This window comes from Lepisosteus platostomus, chromosome 6 (genome assembly GCF_059453375.1).
Source record: "Lepisosteus platostomus isolate fLepPlt1 chromosome 6, fLepPlt1.hap1, whole genome shotgun sequence".
Taxonomy (NCBI): domain Eukaryota; kingdom Metazoa; phylum Chordata; class Actinopteri; order Semionotiformes; family Lepisosteidae; genus Lepisosteus; species Lepisosteus platostomus.
In genome coordinates this window covers 19827753-19853936 of record NC_142616.1, presented here as the reverse complement: position 1 = coordinate 19853936, position 26184 = coordinate 19827753, and the positions used below count along the sequence as shown (strand labels likewise).

The window sequence follows — 26184 nt, the reverse complement described above, 5'->3', positions numbered from 1 at the left end:
TGAAAATAACCTGAAGTTTGGCTTGTTCAGACGAGATAGATAGCTTTGTTTATCTGGAGAGACTGTATTAGACCTGTTCGCTTTGAGATCTGGAGAAGCTGCAGAAATACTTTGATTATATTGAGGGGTATTGGAAAAAGGCTAACATTTAACATCGTTTTGGCTCATTTTATCAACTGTGTCTCTTTGTTAATTCTGCTAGTATAAAACTCTCTCAATTTTTGACACAGTAAAGTCAGCTCTGTTAAAGCTGACTGTGTTCGAGTTCTAACACGATAAACTACTGCCAGGAAACTTTTGAAACAGCAGGTTGCCTGTTGCTGACTGGTAAAGCAATAAGCATTAGTGAAAGCAGTGAAGAACCAATGAAGAAAGCAGTGTATTGCTTTTTTTCAGTGGGTCTTAATTTGCATTTTCAAAGTGACTTGCAATGACTGTAGAATTTAAATTAGGTCATTATAAGGTGCTTATAAGAACAAAAGTGCGCCTAACAGGCTTCCCTTGTGTCACTTACATTGATACAGTGCAAGCCACGTTGTCTGCAGAATTTCATTTCTCCATTTCCTCTAGACTTTAAACATTGATCTGACATTCCATTTGCAGCGCTTCTCTGTCCAGACAAAACAAGCTGAAACAGTTAAGGTCCTGGATCTCCAGATTTGGGCAAGCGTTATTAATAAAGAGTGCGGCCTGCTTAAAATGAAACAAACTTCAGTTAAAGCTTAGAAAATTGTCCTAAAAGGTACAAAGAGACACAAACATGGGCTGACTTAAACTATTATTTTCAAATGCTGAAAAGTTTTTAAACTATATAAAAGCTACATTTGAAGCACTTTTCATCTAGGATACTAAACAAATGTGTTGACAAGTGGAGTTAACCTCTTCTACGCTAACCGAAAATCGAGGCCTAAGAGGTGTAGGTGTGTTGTTTGCTGGTGTAACGAATATACCCCTGCGTATAACAGGGATCTCAGCCGCCTGGGCTGGGGGGAGCTCTCCTTTAGCTCAGCTGGCAAGTTCCCTGTTGCGTGACGCCGGAAACCCGGGTTCGTGCCCAGGCAGCGAGGGACGAACTGGCAGGGGAGGAACGGCAAGGGCAGAAACCCCAAAACCGTTACACTACACTGGGGTGGATGCTGGTCAGATCAGTGTGTGGCTCCTTGGTTTCCTTTTCACTATTGTGTGCCTCAGTTCAATGTGCTGTAATGTCCTTCACAGCTGCGTGTGGATTATGGGTACAACTGCCAGTGCAGCACAACAGACAGTTGCAGTAGCACCTCCATATGAAAGTATCCATGGCAACGGGATGGCAGACAACAGGCGGTCACTGAGCATTAACTCCTTTCAGACAGTCAACATCCACAGCAGCAAGGCCAAGTCCATCATCACCAATAAGGTGGCTCCTGTGGTCATTACGTGAGTACAGCTTTGGATTTTAAGATTTTTTTCACTGTATGCACCATGAAAACAACAATACTGTAATATTCAGTCACATTTTACTCTAACAGCAAATGTTGTCTTTTATTTGACAAAATTCCTTCCTAATAGTCTTACTCTTGCAATTGAATGCTACACTACAGCAATAAAGATTTTTATTTCTATTTTTCATATATATATCTTATCTCATGTTGAAGCCACTCTATATGTCTGTTTTTGTTTTACAATTCGCCTTTTTTTGGACTTAATATTAACAGATAGCTTTGATGTATTTTCTAGGTACAATTGTAGACAAGAGTTTCAGATTCACGATGACCTTTTCAAAGCAGAATACACCCTGGGGCGAATCTCAGACACAATGCCAGAGCACTACCTTGTACAGGTGAGGAATCGGGCTGGGAACAGAAAGATAGTAGCACAGCCATGAGACCTGTTATAGATTTGAAAGGGCTTAAATGCGCACCTCTTGGAAATGATAATTAAGCTATAGCAGGAAAGAAAAACTAATAGTGTTTTTTTGAGATATTGGTAAGATAACTGGATTGTTTTAGGGGAGCCCACTAACTCTTGTTCAGACCACTTCCATATTTGGTTTATGGAAACATGGGCGGCACTAGGACACATGTGTGCTGTCCTTATGCCAATGCTAAATAAATAAAAGAAATTACATTCATTCTAAATGTTTAGAGCTGAAGTATAAGCCACCAGGATTAAACAGACATCTGCTGTTATATGGGTGGGCTCCTATGTAGAGGTTTCATTGAAGTGTTTCCAGAAGGACATGTGTGATTCTTACCACACAGGTGGGGAGACCCGGAAGCAATGTGTGTCTAAAACAAACCTGGGCACTTTTCAGGGCAACCGAAAGCTTATTATAGTGAGCTTTTCCCTGTTCCTGCTCACTGCTGCCGTTCCTCTTGTGAAACAAGGGAATGCTGTGCATACGCCGGCCATGCAGATGAGAGGAAGCAGGATGAACAATTGCTTAATGGGAGGAATATAGCAGAAATTGTATTTAAAACTTGTTAAAGTAACCACAATATAATACCTATATTTTTGTGTATCTTCATCATCAGGGTAAATACTTCATGGTGCAGGATGTGTACAGTAAAGCAGATGTCCTGAACACTACTGGAAGCTATGGAGCCCCGAACTTCAGGCAAGCCAAAGGCAGCTACCCCTTGTTTGGAATGGGTCAGCCCAGCCTCAGTGGCTTCAAACAGGTTCTACAGAGACTGCAGACACAAGGGTACGAGGTCAGTAAAGCCACACAGTACCTGCTGATGATTTCATGGCTTTTTCAGCACGTGTAATGGATAAAAGAGCCCTTTGCTTTTTTTCAAATCAAAGTCTACACCATAGGAATGGCTTATAGAAGCCTTTGAATTGGAATGGTTTTAAGCAGCAATTTCAGAGCTAACTTATGTCGTTAGATGGCTTTGATGAGAAGATAACTTTTTCTCATAGTTTTGTGGCCGTTTAGGACTATTACCATATTTATTAGGTAAGCAGTGTTTAACAGTTCATGTAGTCTGCCTATGTTCACTGACATCCTGTTGATGATGTGAGGGAAACAGGTGTCTTCAGGATTCTTTCAAAATGGTAATGCGGTATTACATTGGTGCTTTTTAATAAGCTGAGTGATGAAAAGATAGCCTTCAGTATATTTTGTTTCATATTTACATAATAAATACACACATGCAAGAAAAAGGGTGCATTGCCTGTTCATATTTAATTCCAGAAATGTAGATATTTATAAGTCTTATAAGTGGCTTCCTTTATAGAACATAGTATTTATAGTGCTTCCATAACCAGAGCACAATAAACTCCAAGACGATGTCTTTCACTTTAAATAAGTTTTCATATTTCATCTTAACGAAGTCTTTGGCAAAAAAAAGATGAAGTGTGGGGTGGAGCCTGATTTTCTCTTTTTCCTTTGTGAGCAGGAGGTTATTTTCATCTGTGTCCGTGAAGAACCCGTCGTTTTCTTACACTTGGAAAACAATTTTGTGCCATACACTCCAAGGAGGAAAGAAAACCTCCATGAAAACCTGCATGGACTTGGGAAAGATGTCAAAGTTGAAAAGCTGGAGCTGTCCATCAGAAAGGAGGTCTGTGCCGTGTGTTCTTGCTGTTTTTATGTTTCCTTGCTGATCAAATTTGACAGCTGTCGTGTGAAACATGATGTGAGGCCGTGAAAGTATGCTTGTGGAAATCTACATTTTGGAGAGAATGTGGACGGGGTAGTCCACGGCAAGAGAATTCCATCAATCATCGGATGAGATTAAAATCAATCTTAAAATAATTCGGATGAGATGTAAAACCAAGGTCCTGACTCTCAGTGGTCATTAAAAATCCCAGGGCGTTTCTCGAAAAGAGTAGGGGTGTAACCCCGGTGTCCTGGCCAAATTTCCCATTGGCCCTTACCTATCATGGCCTCCTAATAATCCCCCTCTATGAATTGGCTACATTACTCTGTTCTCCTCCCCACTGAGAGCTGATGTGTGGTGAGCGTTCTGGCGCACTATTGCTGCCGTCACATCATCCAGGTGGATGCTGCACATTGGTGGTGGTGGAGGGGAGTCCCCATTACCTGTAAAGCGCTTTGAGTGGAGTGTCCAGAAAAGCGCTATATAAGTGTAAGCAATTATTATGATTATTATTAATGCAAGAGAAGAAAGTGGGAAGAGGAATATTTTGGGAACCATCACAGTAGTGCTGTCAAGGATGGGGTTGGGAGCACCTGGTTGGACCCTATGCGGCGCTGAGACTGTAGGTAGTAGCTAGCGATTGGCGTCCAAGTCCCAAAGACAAAAGGCAAAAGTCGTAGTCGAGGTAGAAGAGCTAGGTCGGGTAACCCAAGAGTCAGGTCAGGAGTATCCAAATCCAAAACGAGAGGCAAGACGAAGTCGAAGCAGGTAGAAAACAAGGTCGGGTAGTCGGAAATCAGGTCGAGAGTAGTATACGCGCACAAGAGAATGCCAAGGGTTATTCTCAATAGTGAGAGGGGACTGAGTGGAGTGAGAGGGTGAGGGATGACAATTAATTCATTAGTGCGTGGGTGTTGGCGGTGAGAGGTGCTCATAGGAATGCGGTTCGTGACAAGTGCTGAGCAGTGAGTGAGGAAACGGTCATGATCTCTGTTCAAATGGGGAGCCCCATCAGTAGGAGAGCTATAGTAGTATAGTATAGTAGGGGTTAACTGGAATTAACGTATACTCTTAGAAGGTGAAGCAAGTTTTGCATCTCAATTTAACACTTACTTTTCTACATTTTATTTGCAGCTGTATGACTTTGCGAAGCTCAGTGAAAATGTATATTATGTCTACAACGACATTGAGCACTTTAAAGATGAGCCTCAGCACATCACCATCACCTGTGAAGAGGACATTCATGTGACTGAAGAGGTTTACAAGAGACCTGCCTTTATTATGCCTTCATACAGGTAGCGTGCAGCTTTGACTTTCACTCTGCAGGTGCTGGATGTCTGTACACTGGTGTTGTTGAGTGAAAGCCATCAGGAATGACTGAGAAGAAGCCTTCCTGCCAATTTTAATTCGATCACATTCAACAAATGTCAGTGATGGGGCCTGGGAATCAGAATGTGACATTTATTTGTGCAGATTGTGATAGAGGCTTCTGCAGCTGGTCAGACAAGATTGCTGAATAAATAGCCTGAGATTGATGAGGCGAGTGATATATGAAGGGTGTTGATTTTCACCGGGTACTACATTTTATAGCTGCCTCAATCTAAAGTTAGTCCTTAGAAGTGTTCCTTTTGTGCAAAATGACCCATCCCTTTGAAACTCAACTTGCCTGGCTTTAGCTCCAGCTTCAGGGACTTCTCTGTACTTCGTATTTATTGTGTAAATTGTTTCTGCAAACCTGTGATTTAATCCCTGTCGGATGGGTGATGTTTTGCTGGAATGTTGGTAAATTTAAAGCAGAGGACAAAAATAGTACTTAGGGTTTTTGAGAATACGTTGGGTGGTGTCTCAGCATACCATCATACATAGAAACTTGAAATTTAAAAATAAATGTAGTGAATCTACACTTAGCAGTCTGAGAAGGGCAGACTGTCTCCTTGAGTTTAAGGACATTTCCCAAAAAACTCCAGTTTAGACTATCTCCTTGAGTTTAAAGATATTTCCCCCAAAACTCCAGTTTACCGCAATAAGGAATTGTTCACTGTTCAATGAAATGACAGTGGACTCTTAACCCTGGTGATATAGATACATGTACATGAGGCTGAGAGGGTTTCTTTTAGGACAAATCATAATATCCACACTTTATGGGTAGGTGGGTATGATAGATATATGGGTTAGAATGCTTGGTTTATCTAAAAGACTGTGTAGCATCTTTGTAACTGTAGGTTAAGTGATATCCTACAGTATATAATTCAGGGAGCATTAATCATTCTGATTAGTTTACTGTTTGCCTCTGTCTGTGCTCTTACAAATAAATCAGGATAATATTTTGGAGATGTTACAATAATATTTTATGGCATGTAACATTCATGGTGTTTTTAGGAAAAGTAGTACAAACTGGTGGAAATGAGCCCGGGGTCATGTCAAGTACAGATGTTTATTAATGTCTGAGGTATTTTCTTTTCCATGGTGTTATGGCTCAGAAAGGGTTATGCTTTCAATTTGCCCAGTTAAGTGCTGGTGAGTCCATCATCTGTTGACCTCTTTAATTTCATAGGAAGTAAAATAATTTTAAAATTGCCAAAGCCTTACATTTTCTGACGCGATAAAACAGGCTAGGTGAATACCGTATGAACCAACCAATGACATCACAACGGTTTAGCTTGTGACGTGCTCCCTCTTGTTTTTATGAAAACCCTTTATGATCTGTTTATATACTGTATAAGGGTGTATTATCTTTGTATCAAGCTTTGGATGTAGCTGTAATACAGCTGGTTATTGCTGTTTATTTAAAGAATTGGAACTCTTTTTGTTTACATGTTGTCAAGAGATGATGGACAGTGCATATGTGTACAGTCTAACAGCAGGAAGGGAAAAACAGGGTGTCAGTGAAGAAAGCAAACCCAGTCCGGTGTGTTGCCCAGCCCTAATGCAGACCCCGTCCTTGCTGTGTCCTCCACTCCTTGTGAAGTGTCCTGGTTGCCATTAATGCTCAGTCTGTTTTCTAGATACTACCGCTTGCCATTGCCGATGGAGGGATCACCACTTGAAGAGCAGTTTGATGGCTTTGTTAACATACTCAGGGTATGTTCTGGAAGGCAAACAAAGGTTACTGTATCTTTGATCCCTGTGCAATGCTGTTAAGATTGTAGTCTAACATGTTGAGAATTTATTTGAGCAAGACACATTATTCAGTTGGTAAATCTTTCAAGTTCAAGATACACAGTATTTAAAGAATATATCTGGAGGTAACTGTGGGTTTCACATTTTTTTATAAAGACTATTGTTTACAGAGTCTTTTCAAAAATAATGTTTCTTCTTTGCTTGTAAGGTGTAAGGTAGGGAGATATAGCATGAAAGAGCTGCCATGCATAAGATTCTGCAAAACTATTGTGCTGCCAAATCATAACTTTTTATGTTCTTAGTGCCTTAGAATGGCTTGACAAAAAAGATATGCTTTTTCTCAGTGCTTTCAACATCACGTCTTTAAGAAGATGGATTTGTTGAGAAAACAATGACCTGCAGGTTTTGAAATAGGTAAACTGAACACATCACTGCATTCAGAACCTACGATTCTAAGGTCAGAAACTGTGAGAAATCCTTGGCTGTGAACTTTCAAGGCAAGCTCTTCCTGATATCAAAGTCTGGTTTCTGTCCTGTTGTTTTACTTGCTGTCTGTCTCTTTTTTCTTTTTGCCTTTTTTGGAGATCTGCTTTTGGAGACAAGGTGTCAAACAGACAGTGCAGTTCTTTGTCTTTTTGAAGTCTTAACCATTTTTGTACAGTGTTCACAAGAGCTTTTAACTACCTCCACATTTATCCTGCGCCCATGTAAATGTTATTGTTACACTCACACAATGTGACTACTTTGTCATTTACTGCAAGACTGTAGTTTATAAAATATTGTCTGGGGGACTAGCATAAAATAATTCCAGAACTGGTCTTTTTATTTCCTGTATTATTCTTTTCAAAATGTTTGGATATTGAGAATTTCATCATTTTAGCTTAACACTCCAGTGCAGAAGCAAAGTATCTATTTTTTTATGAATGTGAAAACAGAAGCTGTTTAAATTTCCTTTTTGTGGATGACTACATAGACTTTGTTCCATAAGCAAACATAACAGCAATGTTTACTAAATGGTGTCTTTTTTCCTAGTTATTGGCCTTTTCCTAGTACAGATTTCCCTCTTTTCATACAACTTTTCCTAATGCCAGCTTAAATGCCTTTCCTAGAGTTCAAAATAAGTGGAGGGAGAGCTTTATTTAGGCAGTGTGAAATTTAAATTATGTAATGGACTAATGTAGCCTTTACAAGTGCACTAATAAGAAACAGAAGGAGGTTTTGAAATGAGAGAAAGCCATTAGGCACACCAGGCTTGCTGGGCAGTAGTTAGTAGTTAATTCATCCCATCCAGCCATTTCCTATAAGAAGCCAGGACATCAGCTTCAGTGATTCAGTCATTTACAAATATAGTGCCTGTAGGTTGATTAGTGTTTGTATCGGCTTGGGCACTGTTTTGTTTACTAGGTCCTATCTGTGGAATTTATAGGACTCAAATGTCCTTCTTTCCCCATTGCAGGAGAACCCGAATCTGCTGCTTATTCGAGACTCAACACGACCTCCACCTGCCTTGCTGTTCAGTTGCCAAGTGGGAGTGGGGAGGACTACCCTGGCGATGATCCTGGGTGCCCTGGTGATGTTTCATCTGAAGGGTGCTCCCGAGAAACCTCCGTAAGCAAGAGGAATCGTGTCCAGTATCGCAGTCATGTGCTGTTACAGTTTTCAGCAGTGAATTACTAGACCCTGTCTTCCGAGAAGCCTGCAGTTCCCCACTAACCTCCCTCACCAGCACAGACAACAGGAATACAGGCATACCGCGCCATTTACAGTTAACACTGTGCAAGTGCAACCATTTTCACAAAGTCTTGTCCCCTGGCTCATCTTCTGGGCCCATGGACATGACTGGATATTATAAGCCTCCATTGATCTGCATGTCTTCAGTTGTGGTGGTTGATCAAGTTTTACAATGAGTGACTCCATAGGATGAGCATCTCCTATCTGCATTAGAGAGCTGCAGAATATGAGAATGCCTTGTTTCCTGTTGTTGTCGGAAGCTACATTAGGGGTGTTTTCTGTGCCTTTATTATGTGTGGACTAGGTTTGCCCAGTTGATCTTTAGCATAGGACTCTCCTGTGTTGTCTGCACTTCTGAAATCCAGTTAGAGGTGAGTAATCAGAAAGCAAAGCACAACAAAAAGCAGCAGAGACTGAACCAGGCGTGATCTCAGTCATTTTTGAAGAGTTGGCGGCTTTCTGCGTGACGGCTTCAACAGTGAGCCCAGCAGTTGCCTGAGGTTTATGGGATTTGTGATAGATTGCGTCCTTGTAGTTGAAAGAAATCACATCCATGGACATGTGAAGAATTTGAGCACGGTTTCTTGTCTGCAGAGTTGACGAGACTATCAGCGCAGCGCCAAAAGTGCACTTCCAGATCATCCAGAGCCTTGTCAGTAAGCTTCCAAATGGGCAACGGGTTATAGAAGAGGTAAAGGGCTCAGCCTCCATCGCAAACAATTTTCTCTTCCCATGTTCTTTTTTTGTACATTTGTATGGCATTTCTGTTTCTCCACAAGAGGTTGACTTTTCTGAATGTAACACTTCAGTCAGCTTTGTGTGATCAAACTGATTTGGATTCTATTGACATCATATGAGTGCTTCATCTCACTAAGTAATGCACAGATGCTTTGGAAACAATATATTAATTTGACCAAAATATCTTTTCTATTCTGTAATAAGGAAAAAAGTATCCTTTTTAAGCAATTTTAGTGATGAATCATGAAACGGAAAAACTTAATCACTAAAACTTATGAAAGTTAAAACTTATTTTCCACTGCCTGTTGGTGTTAAGGTATACAGTACAAGTGTGTGCTTGTGGATCCGAATGCCAGCACTGCCCTCTACTGTATGGCTGAAGTAACTGTAAATTACTCATCGGAGGTGAAAGCTTTATTTTAGCTCACCTCTAACATTTTTATACATGACTGCAGGAGGCTGGTATTTGGAAACCTATGAATCAATTGCATCTTAAACAAGGGAAATGAAAGTCATTTCCATTTAATTTTTACGATTGGGTTTAGTAGTTTAAAACTGGGCATTCGTTATAAAAATATCTGAGGTTGGTATTTTCAGATGCAGTGAATATTTCTAATTGAATGTACTAAGGACCAATGCTAGACTAAACATTAGATGATCCTTAATTTATTTGTATGTTTAATGATGCATCTTTCATATTGGTACCAGTGTACTACTGATACTACTGTTATACTAAGGATCAGTGTATTTATATAGAACAGATAAAGACTTTAGAGCTGCAACATATGCTAACTAATTAGAAAGTGTTTTTGAATAAAAAAATGACCCAATTTAATTTACATTGCTAATCATTTGAGGTTAAGTAGGTTCCCGTTTACAACTTCTTTTTTGTCACAGGTCGACAGTGCTATAGCTCTTTGCTCAGAAATGCACGACATTAAAGAAGCGATTTATGAAAATAAGAAAAAACTTGAGGGGATTGGAGAGGATTATCAGATTCAGGTGAGATGCAGATCTTCCTGAGGTAACATTCTCTGAGGGCAAGTCTTCCTGGGAAGAACCCATTGTCTCATTAACTGTTTCACCGAATAATTAATTGTTGAGCTAATTACAATAAATCCCACATGCCATAACTATCCTTAATTTAGCCCAGTGGTGGCTTAGTTCAGTTTAGTTCAGTCTGGCAGGTTTTCTAGTTCTGTTATTATCACCTGAGAGAGAGAGAAAGACAGAGGAGTGGGTCCAGTTGAGACCTGCTGGACCAATGTGAACCATTGTCGCAAAAACTAGATGCTACAGAAGTTCAGCAGCAGATTATGACTAAAGCACCTATCACTTTTCTGCTACTAGGAAAGGAGAAGACTTTGAAAAAGACATTTGTTCAGGGCAGTCTTTGAAAGCCCGTGAGTCTGGCGAAGGCGGTTATACATGTTCTGTATATACAGTACCACTCTGCGATGATGTAAAAGAAAACATGGCCGGAAAACTGTAGAAGCCTAAATGAGGCCTTTCAGATGAAAATAGAAGAAAAATCAAGAAGCGTAAGAGTCATGAAGCCAATTGTATACACCTTAGATAACTTCCGGACCTGTTTGAATTTGTCGTCTAACTGGTAGCATTGTTGTGTGATTAACAGGGAAGTAGTACCAAAGAGTATTTTCTCCAGCGGACAATGCAGAGTCTGGAGTGTTACTTTTACCTGATTGCATTCAATGCCTATCTTCATGAGCAGGTATGTATTTTCTTACATTTCCTGCGTCTAAAAGTGACAGATGTTTCATTTTTTTCTGTTGTTGGATTTGTTCAGAAATATAAAATGTTTGTAAACAAAAAAAACCCTCGCTGGATTGCTTAAATGACCAGATCTTTTAATTTCAGATGAAGATTCCAGCATTTACTCTCTTTTTAAAAATACAGTACATACGATGTATCCAATAACTATATAAAATTCTGGGCTTCTCTTGTGCTGTTCATGGAGCAAGTTGACTGCGTTCAGACCTTGAGCTGTGTTTTTCCAGTACCCTTTGGTGTTCGCACTGAACTTCAGCAAGTGGATGTGCAGCCACCCGTGGATTTACAGGCTGCTCGCCTGTATGAACTTATCAGAACTGTCGGCGCCCGCAGACCTCGTAACCAAAGGAACAAGAGTGCTGGTGAGTTTTGTCTATGGATGAATGTTGGGCGAAACTTTTTTTTTATTTACATGGTGGGCTTGCTTAATGACTTCTTGGCATTTCCTCTTTATTGCACCACGTAAAATTTCTTAGACTATTTTTCATGAATGGCCTCAGTGACTCACGACTGCTCCCTTGTGGTGACCTAGAAGACTCGGAGAACTGCTGCCTCTCCTGACAAGAGCAGTTAGACACTCACCTCTTAATTTTTTCGATTTTGTCTGAAGGGCAGATGTAGCTCCTGCTCAGGATTAAAATAATGAAATTGTACAGCTCGTTAATGATACACAGCCAAGTTGGCACCTGGGGTCTGCTGGGCTCCTCTCTAATCCTCTGATACAGCCTGGATTTTAACCTGTAATCTTTATGCTTTATCACTTGTTTCTTTTTAGAGTACAGATTTTCCTGGATAAGCCTTCTGGAAGCCATTAGATAATCTTGTTTTCATTTTTCATATTAATTTAGCCATCTAAGTTGTTTCTGGAGAAGTACATCATGATTACAAATAAAAAACAGCTATTTCAACAAAACTTGTGTTTAATTAGAGATGAGAGTATTACTTTTTAGGGTAATAGAATGTTCACAAAACATATTCTGGGGAAAAAAAGTACAGCCAAGCTATTATCAGCTGTTGTTTGCAGACACATAGCTTGCTGTAATGTTATTTATTATTGTTTTTTCTTGTGATTCTCTTTTCTTACAGGTATCAGATGATTTTTTGGCTCCTGATGTTCTAAGTACAGTCAAAGAAATGAAAGTAGCTAACTTCAGAAGAGTCCCCAAAATGTCAGTGTATGGAATGGCACAGCCAAATTCAGAGGTAGGAGCTCTGCTCCTTGCGTCAGTTCAGAAGTCTTTAAATCCAGTGTGTGACACCGGGTTCCTAATGCCCAAGCAAAGAATTATAGGTGAAGTCTGATAATAAGGGGGAACCGATGCAGTTCGGTGTAACTTGATACCGAGTATTATAAAACAGGGAATGGCTGTGTTTTACTGACAAGGAAAAGAATCAGAAAACTTCAGTTCTCATCTTTTGTTCCTCAGGCGGGTGATATCTTGCTAGTTAAATATAAGCTTTCATGTGGAATAAAGTCTGGTAAAAAGGCTCAGCTATTCACATTACTTTGTGCTCTGAAGATAGGTATGCTGTACTTTCCTGTTGTAGGGATAAACTGTCTTTTTATTACTGTTGATCTGCATTTGAAGTTGTGTATTTTGCTTCTTGTCTATACAGAACTGGGAACGGGTTAATTTCTTCTGTTCTCTGCAAAACCACAACAGCCAGTTATAGCTTATATTTATTTTTTGTAACTATACAGTATATTCTTGGTACAACAGGAGTAGCCAAGCCTGCAGGTGGTTCCTAGAAATGTGATTCTGTTGCGAGAAGCTACTCACCTGGACAGGAGGGGCTTCACGCTTTTTTGACATGTAATGAGCAGTGCCTGCTGGTGTGTTCAGGGGGCGGGGGCGGTGCTGGGATACCTGACGGATGAGAAGAGGAAGTACTCCCACATCCTGTGGGTGAACCTGCAGGAGGAGCTGGTCCTCGAGGGCAACGGCCAGATCTTCACTCCCCGGGAGCCATCCAGGCTGGAGACGCGCATCCCTGTGCCCGCCAGCAGTCCACAGGAGATCGAGGCAAGGCAGTGAGCGGGAGTCATCCGTCTGTCCATCTTCTGTCTCAATCCCCTCATAAATAGGGATTCCTCCTATTGTCCGCTTTTCTCTCAGTCTTGAGTACATCACCGAGTTTTTGTGACCTATTAAACTCCATTCTTGAAAGAAAGGCGTCTTGTGGGAAATGACGTATTTTTCAGCTGGTTGGACAGAATGTGTCAGAGCAGCCAAGCATAAACCGAAAGAAACCTGATGGAGGTCTCCTTTATCATGTCTAATGATTAACAGTTTTTTTTCTCCCCTATTGAGGCAAAGTATAGTTTCTGCTGGGGAAACACGCTGCTAATTTCAGATGATCACAGAGAACCCAAGTTCAGTCCTCCAGAGTTTTTTTTTTTTTATCCAGGACTTAGTCATCAGCCTTCAGAAAATTTCTATCCTCTGTTGCCTGTGGTGAACAACATCTGATGCTGACTCAGTATGGTCTGTCTTGCTCTTAGAAACTGGAGACTGCTGTCAAAGAGGAAATCCTGAAAGCCCAGAAATGGCTGGAGGTGTCTCTGGAGCAGGAGAAGCAGATGAAAATGTTTAAAACCTGTGTGACAGTGCAAGAGATCTTCAACCAGCACAAAAGCACTTGCAAAGGACTGGTGTACAAACGCATTCCACTTTCTGACTGCTGTGCTCCTAAGGAGCAGGTAAGATACACTCCAAACTCACAGGGCGACCTCAGGAGTGGTCTATATATGCCTCCTCAGTCAAAAATAATAGCTCAGGCTGCAGTGCACGCAAATAGAAGAACCTGTTATCTTGTAGTCTTTTTTCTGTAGTTAGAAAAAGATGCAAATGAAGAGTTTCAGTGCAAGAATGTTCGGTCTTTGGTATACAGTATATAGAAGTGTGTCAGGAAGTGTGCAAGACCTCCCTCTGGTGGAAAACATCATATTACAGTGTCAGAGCTGGGCTTTGAAGCTTGTTCTTTTAGGCAGCCCTCTATACAGTGTTACAAGACAACAGTTTCTGCCTGTTCTGAACTATAACTGAAGTAAACAAACTGTTTATTGTTAATCCTATGAAGACAATACATTTGAGTGTGTATTTAGATCAGGTTTTTATTTTGATTTCAACAAAAGAACGGTAACAAATAACCAAGAGCATCATAACAGCTTTCCTCCCTGCCAGACGGCCTTTCATGTATTATAGCCACAGTTCCCTTTCCAGACCTCCAAACTGCATATTCTTGTTTTTCTGGACCTTTTATCTCCGCCCGGCAGATGCTGTGTGGGAGCCTCTTGTGTGCTTTGTGGGTGCGCTGAGCACAGCCCCTGACGCGTTTGTTTGGTCTGCAGGACTTTGACCAGCTCATGGAGGCCATGAAGGCAGCCCTGGCAGAGGACTCCCGCACTGCCTTTGTGTTCAACTGCCACAACGGCAAGGGCAGCACCACCACCGCCATGGTCATCGCCACTCTCATCCTCTGGCACTTCAACGTATGTCCGTCTCGAAGTCCCCACCGCGCCATCCCATGTGCTGTGCCCAATGGGGACAAGGGCCAGCCGCTTCTGCGAAAATATTTATTTTCCTGCGAGGGGGTGGCTAAATGAAAAGTAAACGGGAGAAGTCAAATTCTTTTACCGCTGTGAAGAATCTGGGGGTTTTATTTTCTAAGCGAGTGCTGCTTCCTAGTACATGTGGAGAAACTGCTTTTATCGCTCTTGGAAACCAAGCAGTTGACTCAAAAGGAAAGCTGTTTTGCGTAATGATAGTATATACTGTATTTGGAGATATTCTGCCCTTTGCTAATAAAGGTGTCCACAGGGCTCTTGCAGGAGGCTGTCAGATGTGTTATGATGTTATTCATCCATCATGAATGACATCATGAACACAAACATTCCATTCTCAGCTGTCTTTTATAGGGTGGCTGTTTGCTTACTGCACTGGGCATGAGTCATTTATTGGAATGAAATCTATGACAGCTGTCACATTATTTCAGCAAATCGCCTCCTTTCATTTTGCAGGGATTTCCTGAATTCAGTGAAGATGAAATAGTGAGTGTTCCTGATGCCAAATACACAAAAGGAGAATTTGAGGTAACATTGCTTTTCAATTTGATATCTTTGATTGCTTATTCATTGGGCTGTTCTCCATTTGAATGACATGCACTGGTTTAATTATTTTAAACACCTAATTAATGTCAATGCTTAAACTGTCATTAGCACCATATTCTGTTTTAAAGACCAGGTTATCTTTCTATCTTGAATATTATTTCAAACAATAACTAATCTTTTATTTTTTTAAAAAAGCACTAGGGTATTTCTTTGACTTTGAGGTGAACAAAACAATAAACATAGTTTTTCCAAGTAGTGTGTAATCTGTGTTTGTTGTTTAGCTTATATCTCAAAAAGCATCTATTTGAGAGACAAAATGAGCCCTTGGGCATTAAATGTGTTGAGGTGAATCTATAGACATTGTAGTTGTTGTATCATCTTTTTAAACAGAACCAGAAGTGGTCTGATTTGTCCAGTCGTAGACAGTGGTATTCCAGTGGTTGTCTGTCTGAAGTGATTCATTCTAAAGACTGGTGTAAATTCTGGAGTTCTGTTGCCAAGGAGCCGTGTCAGGAAACATCGTAAGCTTGATCTTCAGTAGACGTGCAGTCCTGCTTATTTCTGGCTTGCTTGTGCAAGCTCATTTGCAGGAATACAAAGGTGGCCCTGTCCTGAGCACAGCCTTTTCATCCTGCCCGCCGTGAGCAAACTCGTCCTCCGTGGCTCTGTGGTGAAGGTTTCTGAGGTTCAAGTGGAAGCATCATTATTGGCGACCACTTGAAAGTACCAGCATTCCTTTTTTTTCCCTCTCCCAGTAGGTGCAAAGTATCTGTGCCTTATTAATAGACAGATCACATGTGCAGGGCTGGAAATCTTTGCAGTTTATGTTCTTCAGGTGATTCCAAGGAGAGTGTTAGAGGCAGTGCAATAAATTGTGTGCTAGAGTCCCTGACTGGGATGGCAGTTTGGCACGCTTACTACATCACATCATACAGACGGCTCTTCATGCAGCCCTTGAGGGGTGTGTGCCACCCAGTCAGGCTCTGATGTCATGTCTGCAGGCTGACATCCACTATAACGACGCTACTGTTTAAGGTATTCCAGCCAGCAAAATCGAGGCCACTGGTTTGAATTAGTATGGGTGATGGAAACCTGTCGGCATGAATCCTCCCTTTCTCAGCGCTGTCTCGTTTCTAATTTTGTAGATGGTCTTTTTTTTTGTGCGTGTCTGTTTCGCGGAAGTGGTAGAGAAAGGGATTGAATGTATCACGTCACCACTTTGGAAGAGGGCCTTTGCAACCTGATATTCTGTATTTTAAGTATGAGTTGTCTGCAGATGCAGTTGGGCCCTTCTGCACACTCACAGTGGCTTGACAGGATGATTAAAATATGTTCATGCTGACTTTTCACATCTATCATGTTCTGAGTGCCTGACTTCACTCTTGCCTTTATTATCACTTCCTCTGTAAGGTGTTGATGACTCTTGGTTGGTCAAAATGACTATAAATGTTACACTGAGCTTGATTCTCAGCTTCCGAGGATGACAATGGCCTTTCTCTTCTGCAACAGTATTACAGTCTCTATGTCCAATCGGCTTCTTTCTGTATTCCTTTTTTAATTCAGCCTTTTCTTTTTTTATAGAAGCTGCATTAAGGGAAAGACCATCTTTTATTTTTCAGTTGTCAAGTGTGTGCTGCAAGCAAGGTTATCGACGGTTTTCCGACAATGTAATACTAGAACCAAAAAGGAAACAAAGAAAGTAGATCCAATTAATCACTTCATTCAATAATGAGCACATGTTAAACAGTGGAATCCCCTGTATTCTGGGACAGTTTTAGTTATTGTCTCCACATAAACTCCTCCATGACAATAATTTCCTGCTTCTTAATTCGAAAGAGGTACAGAGACTTTTTTCACCTTGTAAATCAACCCCTTTCTGTTCAGGTTGTCATGCAGTTGGTGAGACTCCTCCCCGAGGGCCACAAAATGAAGAAGGAGGTCGATATGGCCTTGGATGCTGTGAGCGAGACCATGACTCCGATGCACTATCACCTGAGAGAGATCATCATCTGCACCTACAGACAGGTAGGAAGTAGTGTGTTTGGAAGTATGTTATCATCCTCAAGTTGCAATATCAAAAATGGTTGCTCACGGCGTCCAAAGTGCACACATGTAGACTTGTGCGATGCGAGTTTTTTTAAATCTTCTTTTTTAAATACATTCTGATCTGTGGAAGCAGGTGACAGGCTCGTACACAGCGTCACACATTCCTTTGTGTCGGAAGAAACTATGTTGTAAAAGCTTCCAAATTCTACAACATCAGTGACAATGCATTGGATCTGTATACTTTAGCTTCAACACAAAATGTTTAGGAGGCTCTACAAGGGATTGCCAGTTTGCGAAAAAGTTGTGCTCAGGCACTGGCTGGAAATGTTTAGCGCCTGATGTTTGAATAAGATTGGTGGTGTTTAAGGAATATAAGAATTGTTATAAACAAGAGGGGGCATTTCGGCCAATCTAGCCCATTTGGTAGCTAGTAGCTGATCCAGGGATCTGAAGAGCTCATCCAGCTGTTTCTTCACAGCAGCCAGTGTTTCGGCTTCAACAGCAGGTTTGGGTTGCTTGTTTCATACTCCCACAATCCTGTCCAAGAAGTAGCTTTGGTTCTAAATGTCTCTCCTGACGTTTTGAGCTTGTTCGATACTGCTATAACCCTACGTGTACAGAAGTTCCTCCTGTCCTCGGGTTTAAGTGCACTGCCATGCGGAATTGAGATTCTGCTTGGCCAACAAGTACGGAGATGTTAGCAGTGAGATAATGCTGTTGAACAGAGTTTGCTTTCCAGGCATTTTTTTTAACTTTGAAGAGCACCTGCAATTGCAAAACATTTGTAGATTTGTAATAAAATCTGACAGGACACTTAATTCGTCCATGTGTCGGATGCTGTGATTTGCTTGTATTTAAACAAGGCTGCATACTGTCTGTTAGATTTACTGCATCTCTAAAATTACAGGCTGAATCACTGAACACCTTACAATCTATCACAGGGGAGTCATGACTAAAGACATACATTCTGAACTTGAAAAGCTTTCAACCAGGATGAAACATTTTCACAGGACCTTCTCATGTCAAACCAGGAATAAATTCAAATCAAAAGATTTTGGATTCTGTGCTAGGTATTGGGTGTGCTTTATTGCTGTTTGCTCTGTGTGTGATCCTGCATATAAGACACTGATATGGCATTTAAAGAAATTCAGTTTTTCTCTCTCAAATCTGCTATTACTATAATGAGATGGGAATTAAGTTTTTCCTTTTTCCCCATATTTCTCATATTACCTTGAGTTTTCTGTGTTCAAACTGTTGATGCATACCTCTCCAGTTGAAGTCAATTCTCTGCTGAGTTTATTTGCTTTCATTGACAAACTATAAAAGAGCATCTTAAAGGTCACAAGAAACGTCTATATCCTAAATCATTTAATTAAAGCAACCTTATAAAGTTAGGTTATCTGCACAAGAGACTATGCAGCAAATACAACTGCTTGAGAAATAACCTTGAAGAATCTGCCATCTACACAGCTCTGGTACATATTTTCAGTGCAGGAAATAATTTAATCCCGTTGGTTTAAAAGAAATTTGGCTCCATCTTCTCTGGAGACAAAATGGTGTCCAGGATTAAGTGACCCAGAAACACTGGGACCACTGATGACACAACTGTTTTTGTACAGGAACTCTGAAGTAGGAATTTAAACCCGACACCCCATTGTGGTGACAGGGGACACTGTTGCAGAAGGTGCTTATATTGTATTTTTAAGGCCTGCCTAGTCAGACAATGGAGAACAATAGGTGTGCTGCTCCCAGATGGGTCATATGATTCAGTGGGGGGTAAAGAACCTACACACTCTATACCCTATACCCTATATAAGGGTGAATGTCCTATGTGTATTGCACAGAGGAAAATCACTATATAACAGCTCAGAATTAGTTCTTAGTTATCTTAGCAGCCCACAAGATGTGCACTGGCATTCTTCCAACACATGCAGATTAAATATCTTGCCAAATTGATTGTGATGAGAAGCAAGATAATTTTATCTTTGTCAGGGGCACGTTCAATGTTGGGAAATGAACATTTTTCAAAATGTATCAGCTGGAAGTTAAAAAGGTTGTATGAGATCACTTTATTGGCCATATACAGTTTCTTGTATTAGGAATTTGTCTTTTCGCATACCCCAACTTGCTCTCCATGAGACACACAGACAGGGAGAGAAGCTTGGAAGAGCGCAGGGTCAGCCATTTATACAGCACCCCTGGAGCAGCTGGAGTTAAGGGCCTTGTTCAGGGGCCCAACTGTTGAGTAGGATTCGTCTGCCGGTCGCAGGATGCGAACCAGCAACCTTTCAGCCACAGGCGCAGATCCTTAGCCACAGAGCCACCGCACCGCCCTTGTATGTTTAATAAGCAGGGAATCTTGTACTTTTTTCAATAGAAAAATCAGTGGTCTCTGGGTGGCGGAGCTAGTATTTTCTGTTTGATTGGATTTTCTGTGACATCAGGGTGCTTTCCTGTGAAATCGTTCAGCATTAACAGAATTGATTGGGAGGGAGTTATCACTTTTGTCACTGAAGTTGTGCAGAAGGAAGGGAGGAATTTAACACGTTTCATGTTCTCCTGTGCACAGCTCCTTCTGCAACCCTCAGTTAAACTGCTTATTTATTCTTTACAAGCCATTAGCTGGAGACGAAAGTCCTAAATTGAACAAACTTGATCTGGAATTGCTACCCATTTTTAAAGATCTTGTGCATAATATCTCAAACAGATCAATGAGCAGAAGCAATATTAGGTTTTGCAGAAAGATGATGAGAAAATTTCTTGTGCTTCTGACCAGTTGTTGTCGTTATGACTAGTGTCGTAGGTCTGATTAATGATATAGATTGCATGATGTGTAAAAGTAAAACAATTCCAGGAAACAGGTTTTGAAAACACCAATTTAATGAGAAGAAAATGTAGAGTATCACGTTTAATTTGCTATCATATCTGATTCAATTCCCCTCCACCTGGTGACATTAAAATGGACACTTGAAATACTGAAAATTAAGGAGGGTGGTGGCACTAAAATACTGGATGTCCTTTGGCAGCAAAAATTCCACTAGCCATGAAAAATCAAAATAGAACATAATTTTGGTTGCTGAGTTGTCATCATCAGTATGTGACATTGAAGTGAAAGGCCTGGATGATAGTTTGCAGAAAATGTGCTCTTTCTTTGCTTCTGATTTAAAGTATTCTGCCACAAAGGGAAGGTGTTTGTTAAAATACTGAAGCTTTTTTATTTTTATTTTTTATTATTATAAGAAAGTATTTTTAATTAATGGATTTATAATTATACCTTATACGTGTATAAAGCGACACCAATACAGTTGTACTCATTATCTTTAATTTGAAGCTGATAGGTCTGGTCAGTGGACAAGATCCATTCCCAACTACAGCGTGAGGTCTCTTGAATCTGTAACCTTAACCGTAAGTTATGTCTTGCATTAGTGTAGTATTTAACTTCTGAAATGAACTGTTGAGTTTTAGGATATGAGATCTGTTCTTCTAAGTATTTCTAAAATTTCAAACCTCCACTGAAACTACAAAAGGAAGAGTGGGCTTCTCACCGTATTTGGTTTCTAAACTGTATATTTTTGTTGGACAAAATCTTAGTGCTGGTAACAGCAAATTTTCAGATTAAGTAGTTTTGCAGTGAAATGAAATTCGAGCTTTGAGATGCATGTAATATTTATCTTTTATTAAAAATGAATGCTGCTTTATCTGCTTCCCCGGAATAGTTTTATTTTCACATCAAGACTTAAAGCTTGTGTGCTTTCTGATCCGTTTTTTTTTTTTAATTTTCATATGTTGTATATATATGAAAATATATGTCCTATATATGAAAAAATAATTTATATGAAGGATATTGGCAAAATCCTCTCTTTATGTAGGATAGATATAACGTTTCTAGTTTTCCTGAAATTAAATTGTATAGCTTGGGTGAAAAGTAAGGACTGAAATCAAGTCTACTGCTGAGTTTTAAAACCTGATAAAATTGACCAGGTTTTGAATTGGGATCCACTCATTTCACCTGCTGAGGCAGCGTGCGGTGCGCCAGTGCCCAGCTTGCCTGAATCAAACCTAACACAAGCTGCTGGCGTTGGAATGGGTGCCTGCAAAGAGTGTGATGTTGTGATACCTAGGAAGAAAGGCTCACCCTGGCTGTCTAGCCCTCTCTTTTTTTGTATTTATTGTGCTAATGTTGAAGGTGTTCACAGGCACACTGTGGTCTAAGGCTTACCAAAGCCACGCAGACCGTGGGGAGCTCTGATATTTCAGGATTCAGCCGCTAACAGAGGTAGAGAGTTGACAGTACTACTACTGGCCCACAGGTGTCATGAACACACTTTGGCTTTGTGCTGCTACACTCCACTGTAGTTCGTCAGAGGGGTATACGGGCATACACAACAGCACGTCTATCCACGTGTATCTCTCCATGCATATGATAGGAGTCGACACCGGAATGTTTTAAAATATTACAGATAAATGTTTGAAGCTAATTTTCAGAGGATATTTTTGTCTGTACTCTTATCATTACTATTTTTTTTTTCATGATTTGTAAACCTGAGAGCAATTGCCTACAGTATATTTTCATGTGATACTACAGATGCCATGACTCAAAACCAAATCCGTTCATTTAGATCCCTTCATTTAAGTGGCATTTTTAAAGTTTTTTCAGTATTTCCAGAAGCAGTTTCTTCTCTGCCTGGTGCAAAGTATTCTTTTTCTTGACTGCTTTGCTTCTGTTTCTCCATTACTTTGGAAATGGTGACATTGTAAAGCTCATTTGTCATGAGTTAAGATTCCTTCCACTGTGACATGCAATTTGCAAACGAAGTGAACGGTTATCAACTATAGCCATTTTATAGAGCAATTGTATGTAAATTAGTGCAACAACTTTAGAGCAGCTGTGTATTATGCATCATTTTATGACAGTTTATATAATGATTCTGTCAAATAAATCAGTTCTATAGCAGAAAACTGCTGGTTTGTGGGGATGGATGGATGTAGGTCTGAGAGCTCTGTGCTTATGTAAGCTGGGGGCACCCTTCTCTTCTGCAGGAGGATCAGTGAGGTCTTTGTCTGGCTGATCTTCGTGTTAGCTCTTTCCCACAAGGCAGCAGTCCACATAGCAGGCCTGCAGGCTCTGTAAGACTGTCCCAGGGCTCAGTACAAATCTGAGGAGTGTCAGCCTCCCCGTCCAAACAAAGACCAGGCTGTGCTTTGCTGTACATTGCACCATTTAATGACTTTTAAGCTCACTTGCACCTTCGTAAAGTATATTGAATAAGAAGGCTTTGTTTCTTCCCTGTATAAATGGTCATGTTTGATCGTTTCTTTCCAGATTGTTTCTGGAGCTTTCCCTTTTAACCCCTGCCTCGGCAGAGAAGCCCTATAATATCCCCCTCAGGTTCACAGCCTGTGCTGTCCTGGGCCTTTGGCCTCTGTGAGCCTGCAGGATTGGGTGATAATTGGAGCCAGATGTGTTGAAACAGGGCTCTGCTCCAGAATAGGGGCTGAGGAAGGCACAATTGGTTCCCTTTTGGTCTTTAACAGTGGTTGGAAAATCTGTCTTTGATAGAGAAGAATGTATCTGGTTATCAGCGGTGAAAACGTAAAGGGCACCCTTCAATTAGAATAAAAAAAAAAGCGGTGAACATGTAACAAATCCTAACCTCCTTCTTAGCGGTGAACTGCAACACAGACAGTACCTTTAACTGCTGACTGGTGAGCCTTGGCCAAATCACAGTTAGCCACAGATCTGAACTCCTTCTGTCAAGCATGGCTGAAATGAAAATTCACTGGAGACGCATTGTGGCTCCTCGTCTTTAGTACTTAAGAGAAAGCTTTTGGAGGAGTGTTTGGAGGTGGGGGATGGAATGGAGGACAGGATATATTCTGTGTTCATTACTATGTGTTTAACAGCAGTCCTGCGATGTCCAGGAAGCTGGAATTCGGACACTAATTTCCTCTTTGCTTCTGTCAGGACAGGAGCTGCCATCCCCGTGCTTAGACAATGGGTTGACAGACCTGAGATCACTGACATAGGGCTTTCTTGACTGACAAGGGACTGGCCCGGGTTAATTGAGGAAAAACAATTGTCAGCCATCTTATCTTCTCCTGTCTTTTCATTGCCTGATATACTTTGATTCTATGCCCCCAGACAGGCCCAGGTCCTAAAACAGTTAATTATTTTTACCTTAACTTCTCTGCATGTCTGCATGCTCTGCAGGTACATACATATTGTTCTCAGAGTGGAGACTGGTTGTAACCTTTCAGGCATGCACTTTTCTTTGTTACTCCTCCAGTGGCTTGTCTCCAAGCTTAACACGTTTCGCCCTGCTTTCTGAGTCGATCACAATAAATGAGGAAGCAGGCACCGAATCAATTATTAATATTCATCTCAATATTCATGTAAAGTTTTAATGACTTCTTCCTCGTGTGGCTTTGATGTAATTCTGTCAGAGGTCAGAAAATTGTTAAGGGGAAATTATGTCCCTATGTAATGAAGGTTTTTTTAATGCAGTTACTGTATTTTATTGTGATAAGAAAGGTGAGAAACGAGAGGAGGCCATTGCCCAGCATTAATGGAGCTGGGTGTCCTGCACCCAGTGCAATCCCATTGGCCTCACGGGACGGGCTGTAGATTCTACGATGCAGTGGTCTATTTTTAGGCCCAGTCAATCTGTGGCTGGAAGGGCATTTACTGTGGTTTGTCCTCTGGAGAATGTGTTCATTTCATGAGAAGTCTTAAGTGTAATAAAAGCAGAATATCATTTACTGTATCTGTATTTTAAGGGTGTTGCAGTGTCTTTTTTAACGTTTCTTGTAAATGACTATTCAAAACACTGATGTCTTGAATAAAAATGACTTGCTGCCTTGGATATGAGACTGTCATCATACCGTTATAATTTTAATTTTCTGAAAATATTAACAAGAATGGACATGCGAAAGTTTGACCTGCTGGGCGTACATTGTACCTCTGCTTTTGTGTTTAGAAAAAATGAACACTCCCTATCTTGACTATAACGGACTTATTTTTTAAATGGACAAGTAATAGGTTTATTCCATGCTGAAAAGAGAAGAAAGAAAACGTTTTGGCCGTGGAGCCTTCTTCAGGTGTTATTTTTTAAATGCCTTCAAAGTAATCTCTGGTATATTCTAATTTTGATATATTCATTGATGTTTTTCGTTGATCTGTGTCAATAGAATATTTCTGCACAGTAATTAAAGTCACAGTATTGGGGAATGTAAGTTTCTACATATTTCTTTTAGAGAGGACTTCAGTTTTAATTTGCTGTCGATACGAATTGAACTGATTCATTGTTACATTAATCCATAGATTTATTTGTATTCCATATAAAGCCCAATATGAAGTTTTGTGGACATAGCTAGAATGAGTATATTTGTGTTTAGCATGGAAAACGGTAAGTGGGCATGTTTTATCTGTAAATTTAAATACTGAATGTACATCAGATAAAGCCACATTAACTGGAAGTAATAGTTATTTGTCCCATGTTTGTTTTGGGCAGGAGAGAAATCTTTTTCTTTTAGAGCTGAGCTCAGGACTTCTGTTTCCTGAGTATCATTTCTGAACAAAATCATTTTCCGCTGACCAAGTTGTCTGTATTCTGAAATTAATAGCATTAGGAAAGGCGTCTAAATATATTCAGTGCATAGGTCATCTTTTAAGGTGCTGTATTCAGCATTGTGGTGCGAATACAGTACAAACAGGGACTCCTTGATGTCTTCCAGGGAGGTTTTCATAATAAAGCTCTTGCAGAACAGGAGCGAACCTGGTGAGAAATGTTCCATTCCCTGCCGTAAAATGGCATTTTGCTTTGATTTTATTTTTAGAAAAAACAAAAATCCTAATGTCAGGCAGTTGTGCAAGGTGTCTCTGTTTCTGCAGAATGACATATAATCTTCCAGTAAGATTAAGCAGGATTAAATTGTGCTTAATGGTAGGCTATTGGTTTGGACCAAGTAATGGAAAAAATAATTTCAGAAAGGGGCAGAGTATTTGGACTGGACTCTTGAGGAAGGTAAGGAATGACATGAGGGAAAGGGAGAGCGGAATTAGGCGCGATGCACGGGGTGGAGGGATGAAAATTGCTGGACTGGCTCGGGCTGCGGACTGAATGCCCAGGAAGAAATCCGAAAGAAATGTGAGGGCAGAAAGGGGAGGGAGAGGAAAGGGCGAGTTTAAGGAACTCGGTGTCTGCTGAAGAAAGTGCAGACTGGCTGTGGGCTGCAGTGAGAAGGAGGGGGGGCTTTATTCCTCAGAGGGCAGAGCAGAAGTTGGAGGAAGATGAGGAATACAGTGGAAAGCTGCCGTAGGTTCAGACATCGTAACTTTGGGAAGGCTGTTTGACATTAGAGGGCCAATTAGAACTGAGGCATGATATGATTGCCAAGTTAAATATTTTTTAAATACACCCTCGTGTTCGTGAAGCAAGTTCTTATATTTGAGATGCAGGGTACTCTTAAGGCATATGAAAGGACCTCTCAGTAATAAAAGAGACAGTGAGTTAGAAGAGCAAAGTGTTATTTTAATTTCTAATTCCCAGTGTTTTACAAGCCAGTGCCAAAGGAAATATTTACAGGAGCTGGCTGCAGAATAAGTAATTTCACCTGGGTTGCAGATCTTGTATATGTGCTGAATAGAGGAGCAGGTGAATCTGGGATTATTTGCCAACATTTTATGGTGTCATCTGTGGCACTGGGATGTCTGTTTCACAGGAATGTGTTTTATCCACAGCAGGTTTTAGTGAGAATCTCTCAATATCATTAGTTCAGTTAATCACCATCTATAGATTATCATACATGGGCAGAGTTATTAAGGAGTTATTTCAGATATTCGGCAGCTATAGTATTCTGTAAAACTCTGAGCCCTCATACAGATTCAGCACTGTGAAGTTTTAAAGTTGTGAAAGGTGGTTTCACAGTGCATCTGCACTCATTTCAATACATAGTAACAGCACAATTTACGACAAGTATTAATTTAAAATGTAAAGTAAGTGCATGTGTTTTTATTGTATTGAATCTATTTGAAGACCACCTTGCTTTTATTTTATTTTG

At 40.5% G+C, this 26184-nt stretch overlaps 1 protein-coding gene across 5 annotated transcripts in view; it reads left to right on the top strand.

Annotated features, from left to right (window-relative positions):
* Positions 1-26184, top strand: part of pald1a (phosphatase domain containing paladin 1a) — a 92646-nt gene that overhangs the window by 30061 nt on the left and 36401 nt on the right. For all 5 annotated transcript variants that reach the window (XM_088634641.1, XM_088634639.1, XM_088634640.1 and 2 more), the window contains exons 2-18: positions 1219-1416; positions 1717-1819; positions 2514-2693; positions 3384-3548; positions 4722-4882; positions 6593-6668; positions 8164-8315; positions 9033-9129; positions 10074-10178; positions 10813-10908; positions 11195-11329; positions 12054-12170; positions 12812-12991; positions 13471-13668; positions 14320-14460; positions 14989-15060; positions 16963-17103. In XM_088634641.1, coding sequence (XP_088490767.1) covers positions 1232-1416; positions 1717-1819; positions 2514-2693; positions 3384-3548; positions 4722-4882; positions 6593-6668; positions 8164-8315; positions 9033-9129; positions 10074-10178; positions 10813-10908; positions 11195-11329; positions 12054-12170; positions 12812-12991; positions 13471-13668; positions 14320-14460; positions 14989-15060; positions 16963-17103 — 2304 coding nt within the window. In that variant the 5' untranslated portion in view covers positions 1219-1231. The remainder of the gene's footprint in view (positions 1-1218; positions 1417-1716; positions 1820-2513; positions 2694-3383; positions 3549-4721; positions 4883-6592; positions 6669-8163; positions 8316-9032; positions 9130-10073; positions 10179-10812; positions 10909-11194; positions 11330-12053; positions 12171-12811; positions 12992-13470; positions 13669-14319; positions 14461-14988; positions 15061-16962; positions 17104-26184) is intronic.